The sequence below is a fragment of the Nothoprocta perdicaria genome, unplaced genomic scaffold, assembly GCF_003342845.1.
Source record: "Nothoprocta perdicaria isolate Ctin4 unplaced genomic scaffold, notPer1 scaffold_13, whole genome shotgun sequence".
Classification (NCBI taxonomy): Eukaryota; Metazoa; Chordata; class Aves; order Tinamiformes; family Tinamidae; genus Nothoprocta; species Nothoprocta perdicaria.
The window spans coordinates 5,064,967-5,089,687 of NW_020454427.1; the positions used below are offsets into that span (position 1 = coordinate 5,064,967).

The following is a 24,721-nucleotide window of genomic DNA, read 5'->3' on the forward strand; positions in this document are numbered from 1 at the left end:
CAACAACACTCACTATAGCAGACAGCATGCAAAATGTAGCCACGCATCTGCTTTACATATCCCTCTAGCTCTGCCTCTTCCAAAGTTCACATACATATTTATGCACRTGTTCATGTTTTACTGAAGTATAGACATACTCTAAAATTCAATASAACATGGACCATTTCTTTGAATCTTGGGACAAATTTCCCACTTTCTGCTATTCAGGCTACTTTTGACAAGGTTTAGCCATATTTCCAAGTTCTGTTTGGCATAAATGCATGAATTGCATTAGACTTGTATAGAATAAACAGTAACTCRAAAACACTTGAAAATCAGAGGCTCCCTTTAGCTCTTACCTAAAGACCTAGTTATCACCAGCAAGCACAACTATTACCTGTTAGGACTGAAACCAAGTACACAAGGACAACTCATTTAGTACCAACTCCTGAATAGATTAAGCCAGAAACTGAGTCTCATCACTTTTAACAGGAACTGAATCCAACAATAAATTGTTTCCAACTATCGGGGTTTTTTTGCTCAGGATAAGCAGCTTGTCTTTCTGAGCTACTRTTTTCCTTGACAGGTGACATATTTAACATACTTAGTATCAAGCCATTCTGATAAGCCTTTAGATTTAGGACACTGATGGTTGAGTGGTTTGGGTGTCTTTCTGTAGTTCTACATTCACTTGCAACGTTGATATTAATCTGAACTTCASTTATTCTTAGGGAATAAGATGACATACAACCAGTTAATCAAGTCATTACACCTAGGAGTTCAGGTTCCCCAAGACTTTGTTCACTTAGGAGCRCTGCTTTACTGCACCTGGAACCAACTTTGGGTAGTTCCCAGTGTGATTTGGAGCACAGCCTAAGAAGCCATTTTGCAAATACATGTATTTACACATACGCAATGTGCTGGCAAAGGAAACTTTCTTTCATTGGCACAGCTGTAACTACATCAGCCAGTTTTTGTCTTGAGACATTTCTTATTCCCAGGTTAAGAGGACAATCTCAAGGCTTAATAAGCAATGGAAGTGAGAGATAAGACTGAATGCTTGCTTGGAGGAAGAAGAGGAACAGCAGCATGAAAGGCTGATCAAAACATTAYGTCAAGAAACATTTACCATAAAAGCAATAGCGCATTTCGTCAGTCTTTAAAAGACTGGGGAGGAAAAGGCACAAGGGCTTTGATGCCTTCTCTTTGTGCASAACTTTAGGCATAAGAGAAAACGTAAGCAATTCACAAGGAATGTTTTGAATCATTCATATAAGAATGTCTTTCCTGCAGTTTAGGTAGAGTCATCCAGAGATTATGAACTATTCTGTCACATCACTAATGCATGAAAAGCACTGAAGTACTTAAATCACTCCTTTGCTAAAAGGTCTTAAAGAATTTTATTCTAATGAAGAAGCGAACACTGGTTCACGCTTATGCAGTTGCAGAGTGCCAGATTTTTGGCCACGGTAACTAGCAAAACTCATTTGTARCAAGTCACAGGACAGGTAAATACAGTATTTCTGAACTATTGCAGTGATCCCGTTCTACTGAAGATACTCACTATAAGCATTTAATGTATGTGTACTAGATACCTGGTAGCTGAGGAAAAGGGTGTTTCTGGATGTCTACCTGAAYTCGAAGTGTGAAGAAACTTCCAAGTACGATGATCTTTGAACAATGAAGAACACAATGCTAAGCAAGCTAGACACAAAGTAAAACCTTAGAACACAAATTAAATTTATTCCTATTCCTTACTGTATATCTTCCTCCTGCATATGCTGTATGCTTACATTGCAAAATACTTTTGAAGGTACTTCAATTACTACATCTTCATGTGGACAAGATATATACAAATGCACTTCAATGCAAGACCTGTRCCACTATAAATGCAGTGAGTAACCTATACTAATTCAGTATCAGTGCAAACTGCATCTTAGCATAGCATATACTGTGAAGAACCAAGGCAAAATGCTGCAGAACATCAAACCCAGAAGAAAACCTAAGAGCAGGTTCCATGCTCTCCAGGACGTGTTGTATCCAGCTTCACCAGAACACCACAGCGCAAGCTGCCAACCAGCATGAGAGCAACTTGACCTGGGCTCCTCTGCAAGACTGTGTTAGCTCCCCACTAAATCACATAACCATGAGGGAGGCTTGACAGCCACAGAAGGTGCTCCGTGCCATCACACAAGGTAACAACGGATGGAATCCATGCAAGTCCTTACTGAACCACAGTGTGCACCAGAAGCAAAATTAAATCATGTTTTCATTACTCCTTTCCTCCTACACTGTCACATATTCCTGCATAAACTCTGAAATCCCTTTTTCTAATCACTTCCTCACTTACCTGTGCATATATTTCCTATCACACTCCATCTCCCACTGCTTAGACAACTTCCGAAGGAAGCTACATGCCACTGATACCATTAAGCTATATGAAGACATTCATATAGGGGAAAAGAAAAGGAAAGTGATTCCTCGTGGTATTTAGGAAAAAACTGACCCTACAAGCTTGTGGCATAACATGTCCCCGTTGAATTGATCTACTCCCGTAGGCCCCTGCCGCGGCACACAGCAGCTCCATACACACTTGCTCTCCCCTGCAGCAAGTGACCTGCTTTTCCAGGCGCCCTGCTCGTTTCCAACAYGCTCAGCACTAAGCAAGCACTGTCAGCCTTTCCCCAACGTGCTGCCTCCCTGCAAGGCAGGGGGACAGCAGAGCAGAGGGGCACACGAGGCCCCAAATCTGTACTTAGTGCTCCTGCACAAGCTGTGTGTAACATGCACTGGAGAGAACACACACACACAGGGTGCTCGGCATTTATTTAGCGAGGACTGAAATACATGGCTGCTTATTTTACATGCTGTATTTAGCAGAGGGATCCCAGGGCAGGTTTTGCTTTTATATCCACTAAAAAACCAAGCAGATTCTCATCATTGAGCAAGTCTCCTCATACAGATACTGAAGCATACTCTTATTTAATGTTGACACAAATTTCAGTAGCAGGTCATGAACACACGAGCACTTTAAATTATTTCTTCCTTACTCCCTTAATTTCTTCCAGGAATAGGTGAAAAATTAATCAAGRGGAGTATCAAGGATTTAAAAAGCACCTATCAGTAATTTTCAGCATTAAGGCATTTTGAACCTAGCTCAAGAGACAGGTAAGCCAGCTGCAAACAGAAGCCAAGGTTTTGTTAGGGTAGTCAGCCTACTTCATGTTCACACTTGATTTTATCACCCAAGAGGAACTCATTAACCGATTTGACTTCATCCAAGACAGCAACTTCAAATGTTTTCCAGGTTGTTACCTATGTGAAGTGCCAGGATAGAAAGAGCAGCTCAGTGATAAAACCGAACTCCAAAAACAGCAGGGGTGGGGGAGAGGGGGGAAATAAAAATAAAAGAGGTGATGCTCAACAAAAAAGGAACTGTCTGAGAGGAAGAGCTTTTGGAAAACTAGTTAATGGAGCTGCTTGCTCTTCCTTGAGCAATAGGCTTCTTAAATATAGAGTAGTGGGGTAGAGGAAGAGAGCTTTATGCAATATCCAGGTTGCCATTCTCTGGAAGTCACGTATCCTAGCCAAAAAAAAAGAGGTGTATATATAGCTATATGTATATATACACATATGTATTCCCTAGAACAAGGCTAAAGGAAGACCATAATTTTCTCATTTCAAATTTTTGCTTTACTGGCTCTACCTGTCACTTAGAATGAAAATCAGGTCATATGAAGCTTCCCCCCCCTCCCCTTTTAAAGCTATTTTGTCTCTAGAGCACCTGATTTTTTTTAAAAAACATACTTTTTAGGGTTGTATCAACACAAATGAGCAAAAAAGTTAGCTTGTCCTACTCGTAGATGAGACATGTTTCACATTTGTGCAACCACAGACATCTGCATGTAAATATTTAAATTCTCACCGTGAAAAGGAAAGGAACAATGTTACAGCCCTCATTCCACTCTCTCAGTACAGAAAARGAAGAGCTCTTGGTAGTTAATTATTTTAATTATCAGATAAATATTTAATAGAACAGATTTTATTTTTGGATCTGTGGGAGAAAAGAGTAATTTCCACTTTGAATTTCATAAACAGAAAACCCATCTTCCAAATTAGCAGCTCAGCATAAGTGCATTTAAGCTTAAGCGTTCCAGTTACACAGAATATAAAACTATCTTGCTCAAAAGTCAGACTTCAACATGAAATTCAAGACCCTTCATGCCTACGATCATTTTATTTGCTATAAACAAGCTGCTGCTGAAGTAAACAAGATGYCCCCCGTGCATATTCTAATCAGCAGAGGAAAAATACAAACCTGCATGAAATATAACAGTGCTTTTCTTGTAGCCCGAGGGCAGCCGGATGTTTCGGAGCAAGCCCTTCGCCGTCAGTCGTACGCGCATGTTGGATAAGGAAAATTTCGGGGACCATAACATGTCTTCAGCGTAATGGGAAGACAAGCACGCAAGAAACAGCCTCCATATACTGTTACATACTATAATTTTAAATTCAGCCCTGGCAGAAGTCAAGCAAYTCTGGTTTGAAAAAGCAAAAACAAAATGTTATATTTCCATTCCTTTGCTTGTATTGCTTATACACAGGAAGAAAAAGGAAAAAGAAATAAAAAAGGCAGATATCCACAGTGTAGATGCTGCTGGCAGCCTCTCTGCACCAGATGTTGTGGAAACAAAGCTTGTCCTCAGAATAGAACCGACTTAGTGATTCGGAAAAGCAGCAGCAGCCTCTGAATTACGTGAGAGCGCTCAGGCTTAAGCTGCCCTGGGACTCCGTGGGGCTGGGAGCTACAAGGGGAGAAGAGGGAGGAGGAAGAGGAGGAAGTGGGTGGTCTCCCCAGCTGAATGTATCAGCCAGTAATGTCACAGATCATATAATTATTCTTTGGAGCCTGTTAGGGAGAGGATTACTCAAGTATTCCTGGAGGCAGTGACACTGTGGATCATTTCAAGGGGCATTTTTAAACAGTTTCTTTCGACTGACTCGAGCTTACCCAAACAGAATTGGCAGCTAACGCTTTCTACCAGCGTTTCACAGCTTTAAGCACTCTGTCAACACCTACAATCTTAAATCCACAAATAAGACTACTCTGCGAGAACAGTTCAGTACTTGAGGACTGCTTAAGAGCACTACTGTTTAGTTTGGCAGCTCAGCCCTGCAGATGCTCCAGTTCAGACCAGGCACAGGGAAGCAGGCACCCATTTCACAGGAAAACAGAACTCCTCCAGCTGGATCCTGACCCTGCCCCAACACAACAGCACCCAAAACCAGGGCTACAGAAGTTCCTTCCAAACAGATGCTGTCGCTTTATTTAATTAGCTCTCTTAAAAGGGTTATTAACATATGCACAGGTTTTATGAACACATTGGTCCCTCCCACCTGCCAGTAACAAAAAGAGCACAACAAAAAACACTAGAGAACTTAAGAAGAGTCTTACAGCAGCCTCTGTTTATTAGAGATTTCCAACTATCATTTTTCCCCTCCTGTGACCATGACCCAGAAATACATGCTAAGCACTAGACTTGCACTGACCACCTTCTGKGTAAAGCCCAGGCACAGGTCACTGTGCACTGCCCAGTGCCAGGAGCTGCCTTGGTGGCCAGACACAAGCACCATCCACCAGGAGCCCTTCTGGGACACAAGACAAGCTCTTATTTTCTTACTCAGGCTGCCTGTAGCTTCAATTCAAGAGTTTCCACAGCCTTAGCAACTTTCTACAGGCAACAAAATAAGGCACTTCTCCTGTTTCTATCATTTTCTATCATTTCATCACAACACAGGTAACATTTTCCAGTCATTTTTTTGAGTTCCAGACCCCATTAAACCACCTTACTCTAAAACAAGCATAACTCAAAGAAAGTGTAATTGTACTGACAGGTCGCATCCCTGTGGTGTCCCACCGTCCTCTTCATTTATCCATTATACTTTAATAGCATGTCTTACTTGCTCAAGCAGCATAAAATGTGCAATTCTCTGGTGTTCATACAGCACGCCAGCGAGAACTAACAAGAGCATTTTGGTGCCTCCTGCTCGTCTCTGCACATCTCAGCATCTTCACACGAGCAGGTGCAACGACAACGAAGCAGCTTCCTGCAAGCCCTGCAGAAGAYCCACAGCCCTGAGGAGAGCCGGGCACTGCTCTGCAATGCACCTCCAAACACACTGCTAAGGCCCTGGCATGCACAGGAGTTATTGCCTGGCACAACGGGTTAACTATTTTAACTTCTCTTCAACCTTTGGTCTTTACCTCCCCAAAACCATTCAGAGCAAGGACAACAGGCAGCAAGTTGCCCAGCTTCTCCCTCAGTGCCCAGGGCAAGGCCTGCACACAGCAGCACGCATGTCATTCCTGCTACATCATTACCAGGGAACCCTTCTGGCTTGAGGAACTGGGCCTAACAAGTGCTCACCTCCCTCTCCAAGGGCCTCCAGTTCCCTGCTGCAGGAAAGGAAACAAGAATTGCAACTCCAGTTTTCTGTTTAAAAAAACAGACTCTATGATTAAAAGTAGTTATCAGCACTAAGCCAGACACTTGCTAAAACATATCACTGTAGTCTCTCACTTGCAGCATAGTTCATGAGCCCATCTCTCCACATGCTAGATCTACTGTCAAGTCTTCTCAGACTGAAGACATCCTTAGGCTCTGATGGGGCCTTCAGTCAGTCCTCAATATTCCTCAAGCTCCAGAYAGGTCATCCCTCCACAGCACATCCTGCCCACTTCCCAAGATGGACTGCTCCAGGAGGACTGATGCAGCAAGCCTATTGATAACCCCAAACTCCTCTTTCACTGCCACTGTTCACCCCTAACCTCAGTCCAAACAAACAGATATAAACACGGGCTGCTTTCTTCTCCTCCCCACCCCTCTTTAGAAAAAAATCTTCTGACTAGGGGAAAAATACTTTTTTAAAGCCCTTGGCACTGGAATTCTGCTAAATCCAATATATCAGAAACAAGTTTGCTTTATGCAGGAGCTGACAGCACTAAAAAAGGCAACAGAAGCAGGTAAGCCTCATCTAGCATCCCACATGCAGAGAGAGCTGACAAGCAGTCACTGAGTGGACTGWCCACCTCTATTTGAATAACACCTACAGGAGATGAAACTCAAGGGAAGGTCCCTCCAATCCAGCGTTTACAGGGTGTGTGTGACACCACCAGGAAGCCCAGGCACCTGTCACTCRTTCCTACACTGAGGAAAGCACTGCCCCCAATTCTGAACCTGCACTGTTAAGACCAGCTACTACCTACTCCCAACAGGGCACAAAGCAAGGAATGTATTCCATGAGATCCACACAGGGCATGACAGGAAAATGCACCCTACATCTGATGCCTAATGAGGATCACAGAGGTGCCTGTTTCCCTCTTGACGTCAGATAAAGGAGATAGAAGAATATCAGAAAAGAGCAAAGTAAAACAGAAAGTGATACCCAGCACAGACATGAGAAAAGGATGGATAGCTTTTCCTTACCAGCACCTTGCTGCCCTTTTCTCCCCAATCCCAAAGGCAAGAGGCAATCAACTTGTCAGAGAGGCTCTTCCCCATAACGATCACATACATGAATTCATGTTGCTAAATGCATTAATACCAGTCACACTGTCAGATTGATGGTGGGCCTAGACCTATTTTAATCCCAACCTATTTGGCCAGGCTGCTATTTCCTGGTAACACTAGCAATATAACAAGGACAGAGTAAAGGACACCAGCACCTTCAGGCTCTTCAATTCAGCCCCCTAAGACCAAGTCTACAGTCATTTGTACGTGTTCCAGCCAGCTCTGTTCCTCTTCTCATACACAGTAAAAGCCATCAGAGCAGAGCAACTGTATCACAGCAAGTAGGTTTAAATCAAAAGCTAAACCTATAGATCCAGAAGCGTCAAGCAGAAGACAACTGGCTCCCTGTGAGAAGACTGCATGGGCCGAGCTCAGCAGATAGGCTTGACTGGCATGTTTTCATGCTAGAAGAACATGAGGCAAGTGCTTACATAAGAGAAGGGACAAGAAGGATCCTACCAGGAGCAAAAGGGTCACTTACATCCTCATTTTTTTGTTTCCAGCAAATAATCAGCTCTTTCCCCTTTTCCTGGGATGATCTTGTTCCAGCCAGTGCTGCAGTTCAAAAAGCTAATCTTGCAGGCACCAATACGTGCCAGCTCACAGGCAGTAGCTTACACGCTGCTCAGGACTTACTTTAAGCTCTAACCCTCATTTCAAGAGTCAGCCTCTCCCCTGCCTTCAAGCAGGAACTAAAACTCTAAATAATTCAGGTTTCTTAAGCTCAGAGAGGCTTTTAACCATCACGAACTTATCAGCTTCTCAGAGCGAGCTTTCCAAGTGATGCAGTGAATTTCCAGGCCAACAGCTACAGAAATGAGGCCAATCAGTGTCTCTTTCATGCCCCAGTGGTGACATTTACATTGCTTGCAGTCTCTTTCAGAACTGAGAGCAGCAACAAAATATTACAAGAATTATTTTGGTCTTAACTTCTGACTTAAGGGAGCAGTGAGTTATATTCCATGGTTAGGGTGGCTTTAAAAAAAAAAGTCATTTTGGAAAAAAGTTACAAGCAAAGTACTTTGAATAAAAACTGCTACTAAATACAATGCGGTTTGGTCACTACTATTAGTGCAACATATCTTAAAACATTAAGCTTCAGGGATTTGGCCATTTAGCTCCCTCTAAATCTTATTTATTAACAAACATAGAGGATCCCCTTCTCCCTAGGGCTAATACATGAAGGAAACAGCAGTGCTGTCTTCTGCTCCATGGCCTCTTACTGCAAAGCTTGAAGATGAACACCACCCCAGTGAGCCCACACACTCCCTCCCAGCACGGAAATGGGTGCCGCACAAGTGAACTGCGCACAAGGAATCCACGGAATTAAACCCTTACATTTGCTGTTAGCTTTCTGTAATGCTGAAAAAACCCAGATTAAACAAGTTAAAGATTTCAAAGGTTATTTCAGGCTGACAGATACTCCTATCTCTTTAAAATGAAAACCATTTTCCTTCCCATCATAACCTCCAACAAGAACAAATAAGAGTAARCTACCCCCCAAACATACTCGTACAGATTTGGATTCATTCTGTGAGGTTTGTTTTTTTAAATATGTAACAGCATCAAGACAGATTTTTTTTTACAGCCAGTTCACGAGCAATGGTTACATCACTTACCACTTGACAGTTTTGCTGTCTGCTTTTAAGAACATTCTTGGTTAGCCTGAAAGCACTCAAGGCTCGATCACATGAGGCATTTTGCTACTGATATATCATCCTGGTAGTTAAGCAAAGCTCTCAAATCACTTCAAGTGAGAAACAGTCATCTTAATTACTGGGGTGAAAAAGTGAGTTTTTAGATATCTAAGGAGCAGTTCAGACAATAACAATAAACACACCAGCTCCAGCTAATCCTTACAATGCTGCCATTCATAGTCCTCATAGTTCAGAGCTGAAAAACATCTAAAAAAAGACTATAGCTGGCTCTCTACTGCAGCTAGAAAGGGAACAGAACAGCCCAGTGCGCAGTACCAGTGTCTGTGAAAAGAGATTCAAGCTTGATCTTTCYGTTAACTTTCAAGAGATAAAAATAGGAAGTTACATTCTTTGCCTGCTAGAATTTCCAATCTGTAATATCTTAAGTACGCTCAGTAAATGAACMCTGGAGCTAATGTTTCAGCCCAGAGAGCCCACAAAGCTTTCCATTTTTTTGCCTGCAGAATTTCCAGGTTCTTAGAGAAGGAAGGAATGAAGAAACAAACAACTCCAGCCTGCTTACAAAAGCTGAAGACTCGCCTGAGACTGAGAATTACATTTCAACTAATCTATAATGAAACTCCTGTCTAACACTTCTCTGACGCCAACTTCTGAAAGATGGAAGACCTGGCCCTAAATCTTCCCTGCCTTGCCCCATTTCAACAGGTACTCGAGCACTGCTTTCTGCATTCYGAGTGCTGAAGTGCAAGAAAAGCTGTCAGCTGTTTGGATGCAGAAGACTCAGTGCTGAAGATTAGAAAAACTGAATGTGTTTCACCAGTTTCCTGCATGGTTCTTAAAGTTAYGTTTCCCATGCCCTACAGAGTAGGGTACTAGAAAATGTAAAAAGAAAAGCAGGATTATTTTAACAAAAGGTTCACATTGATTAAACTCTGCGAGACTACCACAGAATGCTTTAATGGATAAATAAAGCTTCCAATTGGCATACAAGTAGCATTGCAATATAACTTGTTAGGGATTGTCCTGCAGAGCTTAGCAATAAGTCTCGTTTATTAGATCTTTTCCAAGCAGYTTAAGATTTCTCATGTGAAATGAGATTCTCCCAAACTGATGTTTCATTTTGCTTTCAGTAAGCTTGCACCTGCAAAGGTTGGTACCTGCAAAGAGGAGGGCAGGGAAGGGAAGGAATGAAAAGGAAGGGATCTGTCTATCTTCACCTTCTAGAGTCAATCCTGATATCAAGCTTGTTGTAGAGCAGAAGTCTATTACAAGTGAATTCCAAAATAAGGCCAAAGAGAAGCAGCCAAAAAACTGAGACAAGTGGTTGGCTTGGCTTCCTGAATGCTGTTTTAGCACCACTGTTTTCATGACCAGTTTATGCCAGAGCTGCCACCAGAAGTTTAACTGTTCCTGTCTTATTTTTAACTCAGAACAGTTCCTCAATCCTCCCTGCTCCATGACCATACTAGCACTTGYACTCACATGTGCATCAAGCTCTTTTCAAACCTTCACACAAGTACAATTTCTTGCACCATTCGCAAAACTGTTAACAGCTTCAGGCTGGAAAACAACAACCAGGCACTTGTTAGTCACTTGMCCAGGTAAGCTGCATCAGTRGGGTTATGTGCCATGAAGGTGGCAYGCTGAAGGTSAACTATGAGGTCTTCAACAAATGCCTTCATCAACTAAGTAACTACCCAATGTCCATAACAAGACTTCACRATATTTAAAGAAATAGCTTGTAGAAATGATTTGGTGTCCTGGAGGAAGAATATCCATGAAAAAATAGCTTTGAGACAAAAGCAGCCTGGGGATATTTTTGTAAGAAAAAGGCATGAAGAGCTCCCGAAGTGCACCATCTCCTCAGCTCCACAGACACGTTAACACTGAACTGTGTCTTATGTAACCAGTTGCTAGTTTTCCATCTGACTGAAAGGAASTAGAAATGGATAAAAGCATAAGCACTCAAAAAAAAAATCATATCCTAGAAATGCCTTCTATTTTTCACCCACAAAGCAATGCTAACTGCAACTTTAATAGACAAACAACACAGATATGGTAATCAGCATTATCAAAGCTCTTTTGCAAGAAAATATAGTTCTGACTCCATACAGAACACACAGGCAAGACAAGTGACACTCGGACTTCTTCAATGAATGGGTTTAAAAATATGAAGTCAACTACAACACTGTAATTTAAGAACAAAAGATTTAATTAGCTAAACCCATTAGAACAAAAGCTTTACTATAAAAACAAGGCTACTAAAAAAAATGTGTCTCCTTTCACATGGTACTAGCTGGTATTATTTCAGTTCACTTTTAAGAAGATCCTTTGTCTTTTCTTAACAACATTGTACTGCAGAACATTCAAACAGCTACACGGTCTTTTTCATGTTTTAAAACCTATCCTCAATTGTGAGCAGGGGAAGTGTTTAAACAAGCTTTCCATGCCACACATAATATTCTGTAAAAGCTACGGAATCAAAAAAGTCTCATACACCACTCAATTTCTARATCCAATTCTTAACACAGAAAATACCGCTAAAGAAAGCACTGAATTGTAAATATTCTATTGAGAAAAACAATAAGCTAAAGAATCTTTAAATGCTACTACCAGTTTCCAGTTGTAACCCTTTCTATAGCATCAAAACATTTCAACTGCATGGCCATGTTCCTTTTAGCTTGGAAAAGATAAATCACAAGAGGAAAAAAAAAAAAAAGAGGAGGACAGAGAAAGGCACTAGTTGCTTTCTTTGTTGAAAATGAAGTGAAAATGCTGTAGTAGGTTTTGAAAACAGTTTCATTTTAAGATCACCACGAAGTGAAAGAGGAATTCAATTTTTCTCTTTCTAATCCAGAAATACACTTGGATGCCTACTGTTAACTCTCCTCAAAGCACTCATCAGCACAATTAAGTTCTAAGTGTACTCTCTACACAGGCTCCCATGCAAGACCTACACCTAAGAAAGAGCTCACGAAACTCATACTCAGGACAACATTAGTTCAGCAAGARCAACAAACACTAAGCCCCTATGCAAAGCCATATCCTTGCTGTTTGAGAGGCAGCCTGACTAGAAACAGGTCTCATACAGAAAACTTGGTTGATGTGCAAACACTTGAGACCAGAGTAAAGCACAAGACTCATGTTACAACTACAGGAAATTAAAAGTACACTGCCACAACACTGCACCAAAGCTTCAGATCAGAACTGCCTTACCCAGTCATTCCAGAAGCAAGTTCATAACATCTGGTTGACTGGAGCACCTCTTTAGGAAAGACATCTGCCCCTGGCTTATGGGRCACAGGGCCTTCTGATACACCTTCAGCATCTTTTCCAAGTGCTTTTGATTACAAGCAGCTTTCAGTTCAGGACAAGTACGACCAATACTGAGGGGAACAGTTAAACTCTGGATGCTTCCAAGAGAGCTGACAAACTCACTTCATCATAAACCTCATCTGAAAACCCCCATCTCCTGCCAGGGAAAAGCCAGCACCAGGTGTCCCAACCAGCAGAAACACAAAACAAAACCMACATGAAGTCCTTAAAGCCCTGCCAGATCTTGGGGTGCCATCTGCCACCTGATCAACTGTCACTTCTCCCCCCACCACACAAGTAGACATCAACATGTATTTAAAGTGAAACATTTCAAGTGCAGTCCTCAGCGATACACAGAAACTGCTGCCACTAAAAGCCAAAGGCCATCCACCATGAACCAGCCAGAACACAYCATCACACTGCATGATTCTGTTTGCTAAACATCAGTTTGAATGATCATTTCAGTGTGGCTAAGCAGCAATAGCTACAACCTTGTTTCACTGCCACATGTTTCTTGGTTATTGTTAGAACTTCCCTACACTTCACTGTAAACTGCTAGTGGCAGGTACTTAGTAGACACGACATAGCCCAGGAGCTGGGTAGGCAGAAAATCAAAATTCGGGTGTGCACGCTGTGGGGGCGGGGRGGTGAAGATACCCCCATAAAACTTAATCCCTAACTTCATGGAAACTAGAWTCAGTGATGGGTTATGACATTACCTGCTGCAAAATTATTCTTCCAAGAAAGAAAACAATATATTATGTATATAACTTCTTTAAGCTCCCCCACAAMCCTTGATAAAAAACACATTCAAAGAAACTCACCAGAACCAAAAGAAGATAGACTTTGGGGTCCATTTCTCCCAGGAGTACCTATTTGTCACAAAAAAAAGTGAAAACTAGTAAGAATTCAGGCAATTAAGCTCTATTAATATTCAAGCCATTATTGGGGACTGGGTGAAGGGAGARTATTTTGAGCATATTTCCACTTAACCTCCTCACAAGCCAGACAATCTAAGCCTTTTATTTTATTTTATTTCCYTCATGTGATGCTTGACAGCATGTTTGACAACAATACTTGACGACATGAGGATAAGCTATTTGAAAAGTGGACAAGAATGTCTCTTTAGCCCAACTATTTTATGCACTACAATATTATCCCAAAAGCCAGGCAGCTCTCTCATGTTACCCAGTTCATACAGGACCACACTTCACGAAAAAGTTATCTACGGTGGCACCATTGTTACTTAAGGCCCCTTTCTTACAGATGCCAGGAATAGTAATTTCAAATATACTGCCAACAAAATAAGTATAAATGGAAATTAAATACAAATGAAAACACTGAGAAGGTTAATTTAYCCTTACTGTATTGTTCCAGAGCCATATAAAAAATGAAAGATTCTTTGGGTATAAGTGAAAGGTATAAGGTATATTTTAAGGTATATTTCTCACTAGGTATAAGTGAAAAAGTGTGCAAGTTCATAAGAGGTGTTTACAACACCTTTTGGATTCATCTTTTCTCTGCAAATAGTCTATGACCTTAACAGCAGTTCTTTCGGTTTGAAACCATTTGCATTTGTTCCCCTTGCACCTCAGTCATACAAATGCAATTTTGCTCCCAAAGAGAAAATTGTGTTTTAGAGCTTGCCTGAAGATTCACATCTGCTTTTTTTTTATTCAGTCTAGTAACAGTTATTAATTATAAATGACAATTAAACATGAAAAAAAGCAGACAGTCAAACACACATTATCCTAAACAGCCRAAGCTGAGGAGCAATTTCAGAAATTTGCTTACACATCAGCTTCAGAAAGTTAATCTGCACAGCATCTTGTAAGCATACAATATCCAAAGTAGGTAACAGACATTATCCAATGTTTTGGGTCCTCATAGGAGAGGCATTTCGAGCAGACAGTGGACATTAAAAGCTCTGTTACCTCTGTAGTGAAAGCTTCTGCAAAGTCAGTCTCCAATACCATGAACTCCAGAGAAAAGACTGACCATCTCCATCACTTGAAAGTCACAGAGTATAGCTACCCTTTCTCAAGAGAGGGCAAGGACTGAAGAGTATAAATWAAAAAATGACTTTACCCAACAGCTGACTGCTTCTAGCCTCATTGACTTTCCTTGCYGAGTGCAGTGGCCCAGATGATTTTGGCAAGCACTGGTTCAGGGAAGCAGACCTGGTCTTGGCTCCTAGAAATACAAGGACTTAAATGAGTTTCATAAGCAAAGCTAGGTCAGCAATTAAAGACACATCTAGCTTTAACTGCTTTATAGAAAGCCTAAGTTGCACAAGTCTCCTTAAACAAAAAAGTCACCTAGAAAGTTTCAGGTTATATTTAAACCTAAGTTTGYTCTACTAGAATTAACATCAGAAGAAATAAAAGATAACTTAAGAAAGCTTCTAAGMAGAAGGTAGCATCAGTAAAGACTTCACTTAAGCAGCAAACGGAGCACAGCTGCAGTAGTGTCAGTTGAACAGGACCTCTAGGTGCCAGCCAGCCTCCCAGCACAGCACTGGTCCACCACCAACACAAGACTAGTCAGTTGTGCATTTGTCTATCTGGAAACTTCACCAACTTACTTCACTGGAAGCCCGGAGCTCCTATAGAGCTATTAGGCAATCCACTCTTGTGCTATGCAAGATGTGCTACACAAGCCTCATAAGGATATTAGGATGGTTATCCTAACAATTCTCTGCACCACCACCACATCCAGTCTCACATTCTGYAATTGGTAATGATTTCCCACTGCATCCTCCTCTGGCACCATCAGAAGCAGAAATTGTGCTTGATGCAAAGCCAGGCAATATATTTAATCTAAGTTTATTTTAGGACCGGTTGGAAAAGCACATAAAAGTGAACCACACAACTTCAACCTCAGCCAATAAGAGATTTCCAATAAGATTTTTTTTTTTTTTTACTATTATTATTATTATTATTATTCTCTTTGGAAAAGGAGGCAGTAACATTTGTCTAGGAAAGACTTCATCTAATAATTGCCACTGAGAAAAAAACAACCCATCCCTAAAGCCCTTTCCTTCCTGAAAAGCAGTCTGCATGAGAAAGAGAATGAGCAAACACCTGAAATAAATTCAAGGTACACCTATCCTGAAGATAATCAGACCATCAGCTACAGAGTCTTTCTGCTTAAGTTTTTTGACTASGTATCTCAGTACAACAAAACAGAAGCAATGACACCTGCCATTTAGCAGAAAGCATGAGGCTGAACTCAGTTACAAGCAAGTCATAGCCATGTTGTTCCTGAATCAGCCCACACCACAGCACAGAACAAGAGCTAGTGAACTCAAAGCAYTACTGGTGTGACTTCCCTTCCTCACAAAATTTTCCTGGATGGCTCTTCAGTAGCCCCTGTTTCACAAAGCAACCAACTGTCAAAGCTAAGGTACTGTAATAAGACTAACTCTAGTTCCAGTCTAGGTATAGACAGACCCAGATACCTTTTGGAGATGTTTTCAGRGAGTGTATTCTTGGCCTTGGCAATGCTTTCAAAGGGAGAGATCCAGGAGTACCATTCTGACAAGCTGTTCTTGAAGACCATTCTCCATTCTTGATGATTATGGTGGCGCTTGTAGCTGCAGCAYAGGAGGACAAGAATTTACTCTAGGCAGTATATAGTTTTAGGAAAATTGTGTTCCAAAACAAGCATTTTTCAGGGTAATTTAACAAACAAACAAAAGGAATATTAWTACTTGTGATATCTATTCTGTAGAGAATGATGAACTGGAATCTATTAGTCCGAAACACAAGCATTCAGAAATAGACAAGGCTTTGGTTTGTGTAAAAGGGAAACGTATATAAAATGTATGTAAAGATATTAAAAATCTGAACTTGTTTTACAAAAGCGTAGAATAAATTTCATTTTGAATGAGCCATGGAAATGACTATCATCAACATAAAAAGTCCTTCCAAACACAAAACTTACTATTAAGCCCCCACTACACCACAAAACTCTGCACTCCTTCCAGCCTCTTTAGGAGGCACCTCTGTGAGCTCCCTACGGAGGGCAGAGCTCAGAAGAAGCCCTCTAACTCCACTGAGGAGCTTAAGGAGACATAAAGGAAAGCCTCTCCTCCCCAGGGACGCTGAACTCCTGCAAAACTAAATCATACACATAGAGATTTCTAAAATAAGTACAGGCAAGTTGGTTCCAATACTGAAGAAATACATATACTGACACATTAGGAGTTAAGTTAATATTGCATTTACGAGAGATAAGCAAGAATAGTCACACTGAAATATTCTGCACTGTTTTTGACAGGAGAAAGCTGTTCATCCATCAGGTCTGCCTCCGATTAGGGTTTTATAAGGCTGATTAAAAAGTAACATTAAGTATGTATCAAATACTGTATACTAAAAACTCAATATACATAGTCCTAGATTTTGGTGTCTAAACRTACAGGCAAGAAGTTGTGTAAAATTAGCCGTTTCACAATGGTCCTTCTTAACCATACATCAATGCATCTTCTGCAACACCAAGAGAAGCAGCTTTCCTTTGTTTGTCATTTTCTAAAGGCAAAAAGCTAAATATTTGCAAAGAAAATCTATACATGAGGAACAATTTGGGTCAGTGATGCATTTATTCTGGTGAAGCCTGAATTATCTGGTATTGATCAGTGCCAAATTGATTTGTTCCAGTAAAGCATCAGCCCTTAGGCATTTTGTAGCTTTTTCCAGAGATGACCAAGTTAAGGATATTTACTCAGGGATGATTGCAAGCATCTAATACTGCCTGCAAACTGCTGTGTTTTAACTTCCTACTTCAGCAGGGAAGCAGCCCTTGGATTAAGGGCATTCTGGTGCAGGACAAGTTCGGCACTGCTCTCTTGTACTAGAAGCTCTGGAGTCTGCTGGCCAGGCAGATCTGCAAACTTTAGTCCTCATACTAGTCAAAAGATAGTTTATTCTACACTTTGGAGTAGCTATCGCAAACTTCTGATAAAAGGCTGGCAGATACCAAGTTCTCACTCCAGCCAATATCTCAAGGGTTAAAAACTTCCCCTTAAAATAAGTTAAAAAAAAATCTTAAGTATTAAAACTGTATAGAAATGCAGATGCAGCTCAAGGTCGATTGTTATGATCAGCTATTGAAAACACTACTCCCTCTGCATGCAACTAGCACAAGACRATTCCAGTTTGGATTCTTGCTCTTAACCTCAGAGCTTAAACGTTTCCATGTGTTCAATGACAGTATTTTAAGCTTAGTGCTGAGATTTTCCCCACAATTTCTCTACTGTTAGTTTTTTTTTCCTCCCATGTTCAAATCTAAAGCCTGTTTGCTGTAYGTGTTTTCTTACTTCGCAGCAGCAACACTTGAATTTCATGATTTCTAAATTTCTCATAATAATGAGTTTCTTTAGAGGAAAGAATCATAAAACTCAAATGCTCATTAGACACAAAAGATTAATGCTGTCAGAGGAAATTACTGGTCCTTAAGCACGTCTCACAACAAAGGGCTRAGCTGCCCAGCAGGAGGAACAGTCTGTCATACACCAACAAAAGGCAAACTCCTTAAACAAAACAAGCCAGACTCCATCCACTAAATGCTATCCGCAGGCTACAAAATTTTTGGTCATGGATTTCTATGACCTTCACAGCATACACCACCTGGTTTGATCTTTCTGTCCCACTAATTTAAAAGAATTATTTCAACATTGTTTGCAAATACAGGTTATTTGCCTTTTTTTCCCTGACATCATTGCTTAGGGACCAAGGCAATGAAAAACAGAGCGCTGTATGTGAAAACACTAAAGTACAGGTAAGTTTATTAATTCTTTTCAGTTTTATTGACAGCAATAAAAATCCTTATACTAACATATGAATTATACGTAAYCCAAATTCATGATGCTCACAAGAACTTACGACCAGACTAAAGTCTTTTTTCATTAAGTTTAGCAATTTATCTAAAAGAAATCATGTTGAGTGAAAAACAAGCCAGAACATTTGCCACATTTAGCAGCCTCAACAAACAAAACACACAGTTTAAGAACAAAACAGAAAAAACAACCTACTTTTTTTCCCCGTACAGGTGGCTAACAAAGGAACAACACAAAAGCTGTAAGATCCCACTACCAGCAAGGTCAGTAAGGTAAGGTCGTAGTGGCTTCCTGGTGCAGTCGGTGGGGTTAGTGTAGAATTGATGAAAATATCAGGAGAAAAACTGGTTTCCGTGCAGCTGCGGAGTCCTCCTGGTACAGTCATTTAAAAAGGATCAGAGCAAGCCCAAAGCCAGAGACACTGCAGCCATGTTCACCCTCTCCTCCTCCTCACGAGCTCTCTTRGAATGAATCAGAGGGGAAAAACGGGAAGCTTCGGAGGCAGCGGATAGATTTGGCCGGCTAGCCAAGCAGAGTAGGTCAGGAGCCAGCGGCCGGGATGCCTAATCCGAAGAGCGCGYGGTCCCTCGCCCGGAGCCCGACCTCTCCTTTGTTCCGCGAGGGAGGCAGGACACAGAGCTGCTCCCAGCTCCGAGACGCTGCTCGAGCCCCACGAGGCACCAGGGCTCTCGGGGGCACAGAAACAGCCCGCTCGGAGATGCACATACTGCATATTTCATTACACACCCTCTTATTCCTTTCAGGAATATGGTAGGGCTTCGTTTTTAGTAAGACTGCTAGAGGAAGGAAAACAAGGAATCGAGAGAACTTGCTTTATGCGTATGCATGCATYTGTGCACCTAAGCTATAAATGTATGGTAACACACAGTCCTCTTAGTGCCAGACAGACTCCAAAGACATCTGGCTTAAAGGAAATGCCTTTCCCCCATCTCCAGGGGAAAACAGGCCATGTGATAGCAACAGAACATTTGAATGTACTCATTTGAATATGTATAGCTGGAAAACTGACATGCCTGGCTAACAGTCAGTTGTGTTTTCCTTTGCGCTTCTTCCCCCTATAAACTCCCACAACTGCTGGGACAGACCCTGCACAGAGCTTTGTATTAAATTGGCTGCGTTATTATTGTCCCCTCAGTCTTCAGACGGCTTTGGTTCAGGTCATATACCTGTGCTGGTAGTAACATGAGAAAGGATAAAAGCCTAGTGATTCCAAGCTGTACTTTCTATTAAAAAAGAGRAAGTCTGAGACTCTCAGGTATGCATTTTGCCTTAGAACTCTAAAAGTGAGATACTGTCTAGGTCATCATGAACATTTAGTATAGGAGACCTGTAGTGTCTCTACACTAAGTACTCTATTCATAGCATTCAGCCTTATTTCTAGTACGGAAACTTATTAGTACCTAGCAACATTTCTAATAAGGGGAGATCTTCCAGCTAGACTTCTCATCAAGAAGTCTTTGAGAGGCTTCATGATGGAAAAGGAGACCCACAAGAAGTTTTAGTCAAAAAAAATGCAAGTCCAAGTTGTTTGGACTGTATATCTTAAGAATCCAAGTTGCCAGTTAAGCAAAGGGAGTAAGATCCAGAATTAGTAAGAGAAGTGAGGTGAGAACTAAAGCCTTTGTGAGACAGCACCTTCCTTCTAGAGGACTGTGCAACAAGYTGGTGTTGGGTCTCAACAACAACCCAGTTGACCAGTACTTACAGTGACTGCTGAGCCGGCTCTGCTCGCTCTGCGTGCTACTGACTGACRAGACGCTGTGGGTTCTCTCCAGCACCGGCCTTTTGACAGGCACCTTGGGTTTAGGAAGCAGTTTAGCAGAGCTAGCCCAAGAGGCTGCAGAATTTCTCATGGAGACAGGCTTCTCTTTGGGAGAAGATCCTATACCTGTCAATTGGGGTGGAGGAAGAAGGTGAAGGGCAGGGGGAAAATGTGGGCAGGGGTTAAAAAGGACTTCAAAAGCTCAAGCAATYGCTTCCTCAACATGTCTATAGCTAGGAGGCTTACACATATAAACATAGATGTATGAAAATGATTTTATGCTAAGCAATGCTCCCAAGGTTTTCAGCTCCTACTATCTTTTCCTCGATAAAAAACACTATAAAAACARAACAGTCTTGAGGATTTAAGACATCCACTTTTACCCACATACTGACCTCAGGATCAAAGTCACACCTGGAAATATTGGCCTTCAGGGCAGACATYTGCCTACACCAACTTCCTTGCATTCTACAGCTTGAGTATCTTAAGGTTACCTGTACTGCCCATCCCTGAAAAACCAATCATGCCTGTCTCAAAGCCAATCCAAGAACGTTTTTGGGGCCTGTCTCCTACAACACAGACTTATTTCTCTATTTTCAAAGAGAGCTTCATCCTTTCAAACACAAAAGCAGCACAAGACAAAACAAGTCTCACTGCACTCGGATAATATACCAGAAACTGCTAAGTTCTGTGGACCAAGAGCTAAACAGCCCATCCTGGGTGCACCTTCCTATGGACCACACCATGCAGGCACCTTCTTGCCCTAACTGCTGGTTTGGGTTGAGCTTGTTGCTTGCAAGTGGCTAAAAGCCAAGTTAAGCAAAATAGCTGAAGAAGAACAGATATCACAGGGGAGCTGTGTAGTGTTCACATGGCAAAGCTTATCTTACTTCATAAAAACATATGTGCATGCTTAAAGTGTTTTACATTTTACTGAAAAAAATCCAATTTCTCTTTATGTGAAAAGACTCTTCCTTTTACTCTTGCTCCTTTAACCACAGTTCAGTTATGCCTAAGCTGCACAAGAAGCAGCTGAAATATCCCACATTAGCCAGTTATTCCAGTTGGTTCCAGGTTAGCTTTGCTGCTGGATCTCCACTCTAATAGCAATGGTTAAGAAACCACGAATTCCTAGCCAGACCAAGGCAGCGTGACACTAAAGAGGGGATTACACTAAAATCCAGACAAAGAAAACACTAATGCCCATGTCTGCCTTTCAACAGTAGGTGGTGCGACAGGATTAGATGCTTGTCTCGAGACTTCCACCTCAACTAGGGAAAAACAGGAGCAATAATAGTGAAGGAAAGCACATTCATGCTAATTCTCTCAGTTTAGATCAATTAAACTGTGGTATAATTACAGTACACCATAAGATACTACTGCATGTTTAATGTATCTGCTCTACTACTGATCACTGGATATAACAAAAGCTACACAAAGTCATTAAATACAACTTACATCTGTTACAAGGGCTGCTTTTACTACTTGTTTGTCACTATGCAGATCTATGATTCTGTACAGGTGTAAAATCTGAGAAAGAAATCTTAATGTAAAAACCTGACAGAAYTCAGCCATATTTTAAAATTTCTTGTACACATCACTGCAATGCGCATTTGAACAACTTATTGGATAAATACTCGCAAGCATCACCTCACACAACTTGAGATTTGTCAGAGCTGCTGTGTAGTTGCATGACAACAGAAAAGTTTCTGTAACACCTGAACCTGATAAAACAAATAGACACTCTTAAAATTTGCCACTAGAAATTTTCCCCCCCTCCTCTCAAAGACAGCTAAACACACCAAGTGGGAAAATCCCTACTAAAGGAGATCTCTTTAAATAATCTCTCAGCAAAATCAGGTAAAAAGAAACCACACAACACACCAACACCACACAGATACTGCAGGTTAAGCTTAGATGACTTAGCAAGTTCAAATTTTGCATTTCAAAGGCAGCTAGCAGAACAAGAGTAACTTATCAGCGGCATTTTATTGTTTACAGGGGAGGGGTGGCATCTTTGATTCCTACCATGCTGGGCTCTTCAGTTCATCCACTTCAGAGGTGCAGGAAAGAAACCTTGTTTTATTTGCAGCCATTTGCACTCAAGAGCAGCAGAGGCAAGCATGTGAAAACACTTGCATTTATTTTTGAACTGCCTGTTCCATAAACACGTTTCCAGACACCCTGGCTTCTGCACAAAAATCCCCATGTGGCACTGCTGTAAACCAGCCGCATACTCAAAACACACTCAGCAACTACAAGCTCTGTACACRCTTCCAGAAGCAAACCCAACGGGGGTCCTCTTCACAGGTGGCCTGTGTTTTTCCTCTCAATTCTTCTACTGCTGAGCACTTTTCCTGTAAAGCTCCCACTAAAATAATTCTTCATGCACTCAAGTGCATTTTTCAACAACCCATTTTGAAGGGAAAAAGATTCTTAAACTGTGACATAGAACCATTAGGCAGGTGGGTTTTTTTCTTAATGTGTTTWWAAAAAAAATCACCATTCCCTAAACAAGGAAGAGTACAAAAATAAGAAATTAAGAAATAACTTACACTTATTTCTGTGACACAGAAAATGACACAGGAAAGAAGACACAATAGATGAAAAAGAGCGCTGCAAGCACACACAAAAGTGAAATATTTAGTGAACTGTTTTCTGCAGAGACAACAAGCAACAGTCCCTCCAGATAACAGGGTTTCATCAGTTATTTAATCCAGTCATTGAAGTAGGACACTAGAAATACCACATTCCTCTGCAGTGGAGTAACATGTTGGCAATTCTTCAGAAAAAGCTCTATACAATAACTATGYTACATCAAGTGCATTAAAGTGTCCCTTATATTGGAATGAAATAAGGAAGGGACTAAGCTCATCTTTCAAGAAGCTGAAGTCAGACTGCATATTCTAACCCAGGTCAGCCTCCCATGAGAACCCCACACAGGACAAAATGTTTAGAATAAATCAATGTTTCCTTTACGTGGCACTACAGCCTGCAGTAGGACATAAATCAGACAAAACATGTTTCAAGGGAAGCAAAAATGCAAGAACCTGAAGACTGTCTCTGTCTTATGATGAATTCACCTCCATTCTCCTGCTTTACAAGTTGCAGTTTAGTTCTTCTGAAAACCACCAGTGTCCTAAACCTCCTCACAAGGGAGCTGTGTGGGAGAYGCTGCCAACACTGGAGAGCCTTTCAAGAGCAATCAGTGCAGGTTGTTTTAATAGTTACATTTATGTAATAGTGCCAACCTCCTGACTTCCTCCTAAAGGGCAAACAAAGCATTCTCAGTAGAGAGGCCTTTTAAGTCACCCAAATTCAAACCAAGAGAATATATGTCTGTGTTTTGCAAGGCATCAGTAGGAGCTAATTTAGGATAGCATTAACTCCAGTTGTATTTTTAAACTAAGGATGTATTAACCACTTTGGAGATGAAGGGTCCACTGCTCCAAACCACATTCAGACATCCAGGATCAAGCACAGAAGAGACGGAAACAAATCAGAGCTACACGACACCAAAATGAAGGCCCAGAAGCCTTTCCCAGACTGAAACTTGGGGTAGATACAGGGTGCATTTTGAAGTGTGGGTGGGCATATCTGTATGAAACACTCCTGTCAGCAAGAGTAGTTGCTTTGAGTTTCCAGTGCTTTATCCACTCAGCATAACCACCTTTTGATTTTGGTCTTTTTTTCTTTCAGAAATTTTCTGCAAGTATTCAACTGAGGGCTCATTTTATAAGCATTAAGTACTACAACTTTTTAAAATACTTTGAAGCATGACAAAAAAGCCTACAAACTGTGCAAACAAAGCGAAGAACATTAAGTCTTCAAGAAAACACATGGCTTTTCCCAACTTACAGAAAAAATAGTAGTAAATCATGGAAAGATGTACACAACTTGGCTATTGCTTCCAGCTCACTAATGTTAACATAGTTGTTTATAATTGCTATTCTGAGCACTGTAAAGCATCAGTTTTAAAACACTTAATAGCTGCAAGCTTCCCAGATTACTTGGTTAACCATTAGGCAGCATTTGTTATACTGTATTATATGCATACTCATGTTTCCTGAAGGAGTAATGAGTAGCTACAGGACATTACCACTGTTTCACCAAATGCCTGATACTAATATTGAAGTCCCAAAATTTTCCATTTCTCTCTTCAAAAGTCTCGAATCACCAAAGTTTCAGCAAAGACCGTTTGTGTTCTGTTACTAGCAATATTTGAGCTGCTAAACACAAACATGAACCAAGATAGGGACTGTTAAGCTCTCGATGAGTGTTCAAATACTTACACTAGAGATTTGTTTAGGGACCAACAAAAAAAAAATCAGATAGGGGAGAGCTTACATATTAAGGCAAAACCCAATCTGACGGAGACTTCCACAGACCTGTTTCGTTCACCTTTAGTCCATTAGGAAAGTGCTCCTCTTTGGCACATATGTCAGGGAGCCAGCAGCAAGTCTGTGCTAATGGAGCCACTGGTAGCCATGTGGCTACATAGCCATGTGTTCCTCCTCTTGCAATTCAGTGCTCGCAGAGCAGAGACGAGGAACTGCTCTGTGCTAAAAAGCCTTCTTAA

General features: G+C 41.2%; 1 protein-coding gene across 3 annotated transcripts in view; it reads right to left on the minus strand.

Annotated features, from left to right (window-relative positions):
- The window catches only part of MTUS1 (microtubule associated scaffold protein 1), a 77,361-nt gene that overhangs the window by 42,164 nt on the left and 10,476 nt on the right, over positions 1 to 24,721 (minus strand). The window contains exons 3-6 of one of the 3 annotated variants that reach the window (XM_026033608.1): positions 20,086 to 20,268; positions 15,984 to 16,118; positions 14,612 to 14,716; positions 13,348 to 13,395 (exon numbers count right to left, since the gene is read on the minus strand). In XM_026033608.1, coding sequence (XP_025889393.1) covers positions 13,348 to 13,395; positions 14,612 to 14,716; positions 15,984 to 16,118; positions 20,086 to 20,268 — 471 coding nt within the window. Of the gene's footprint in view, positions 1 to 4,297; positions 4,745 to 13,347; positions 13,396 to 14,611; positions 14,717 to 15,983; positions 16,119 to 20,085; positions 20,269 to 24,721 lie in introns of those variants that run through there. The other 2 variants (XM_026033609.1, XM_026033610.1) reach the window with 2 other exon arrangements.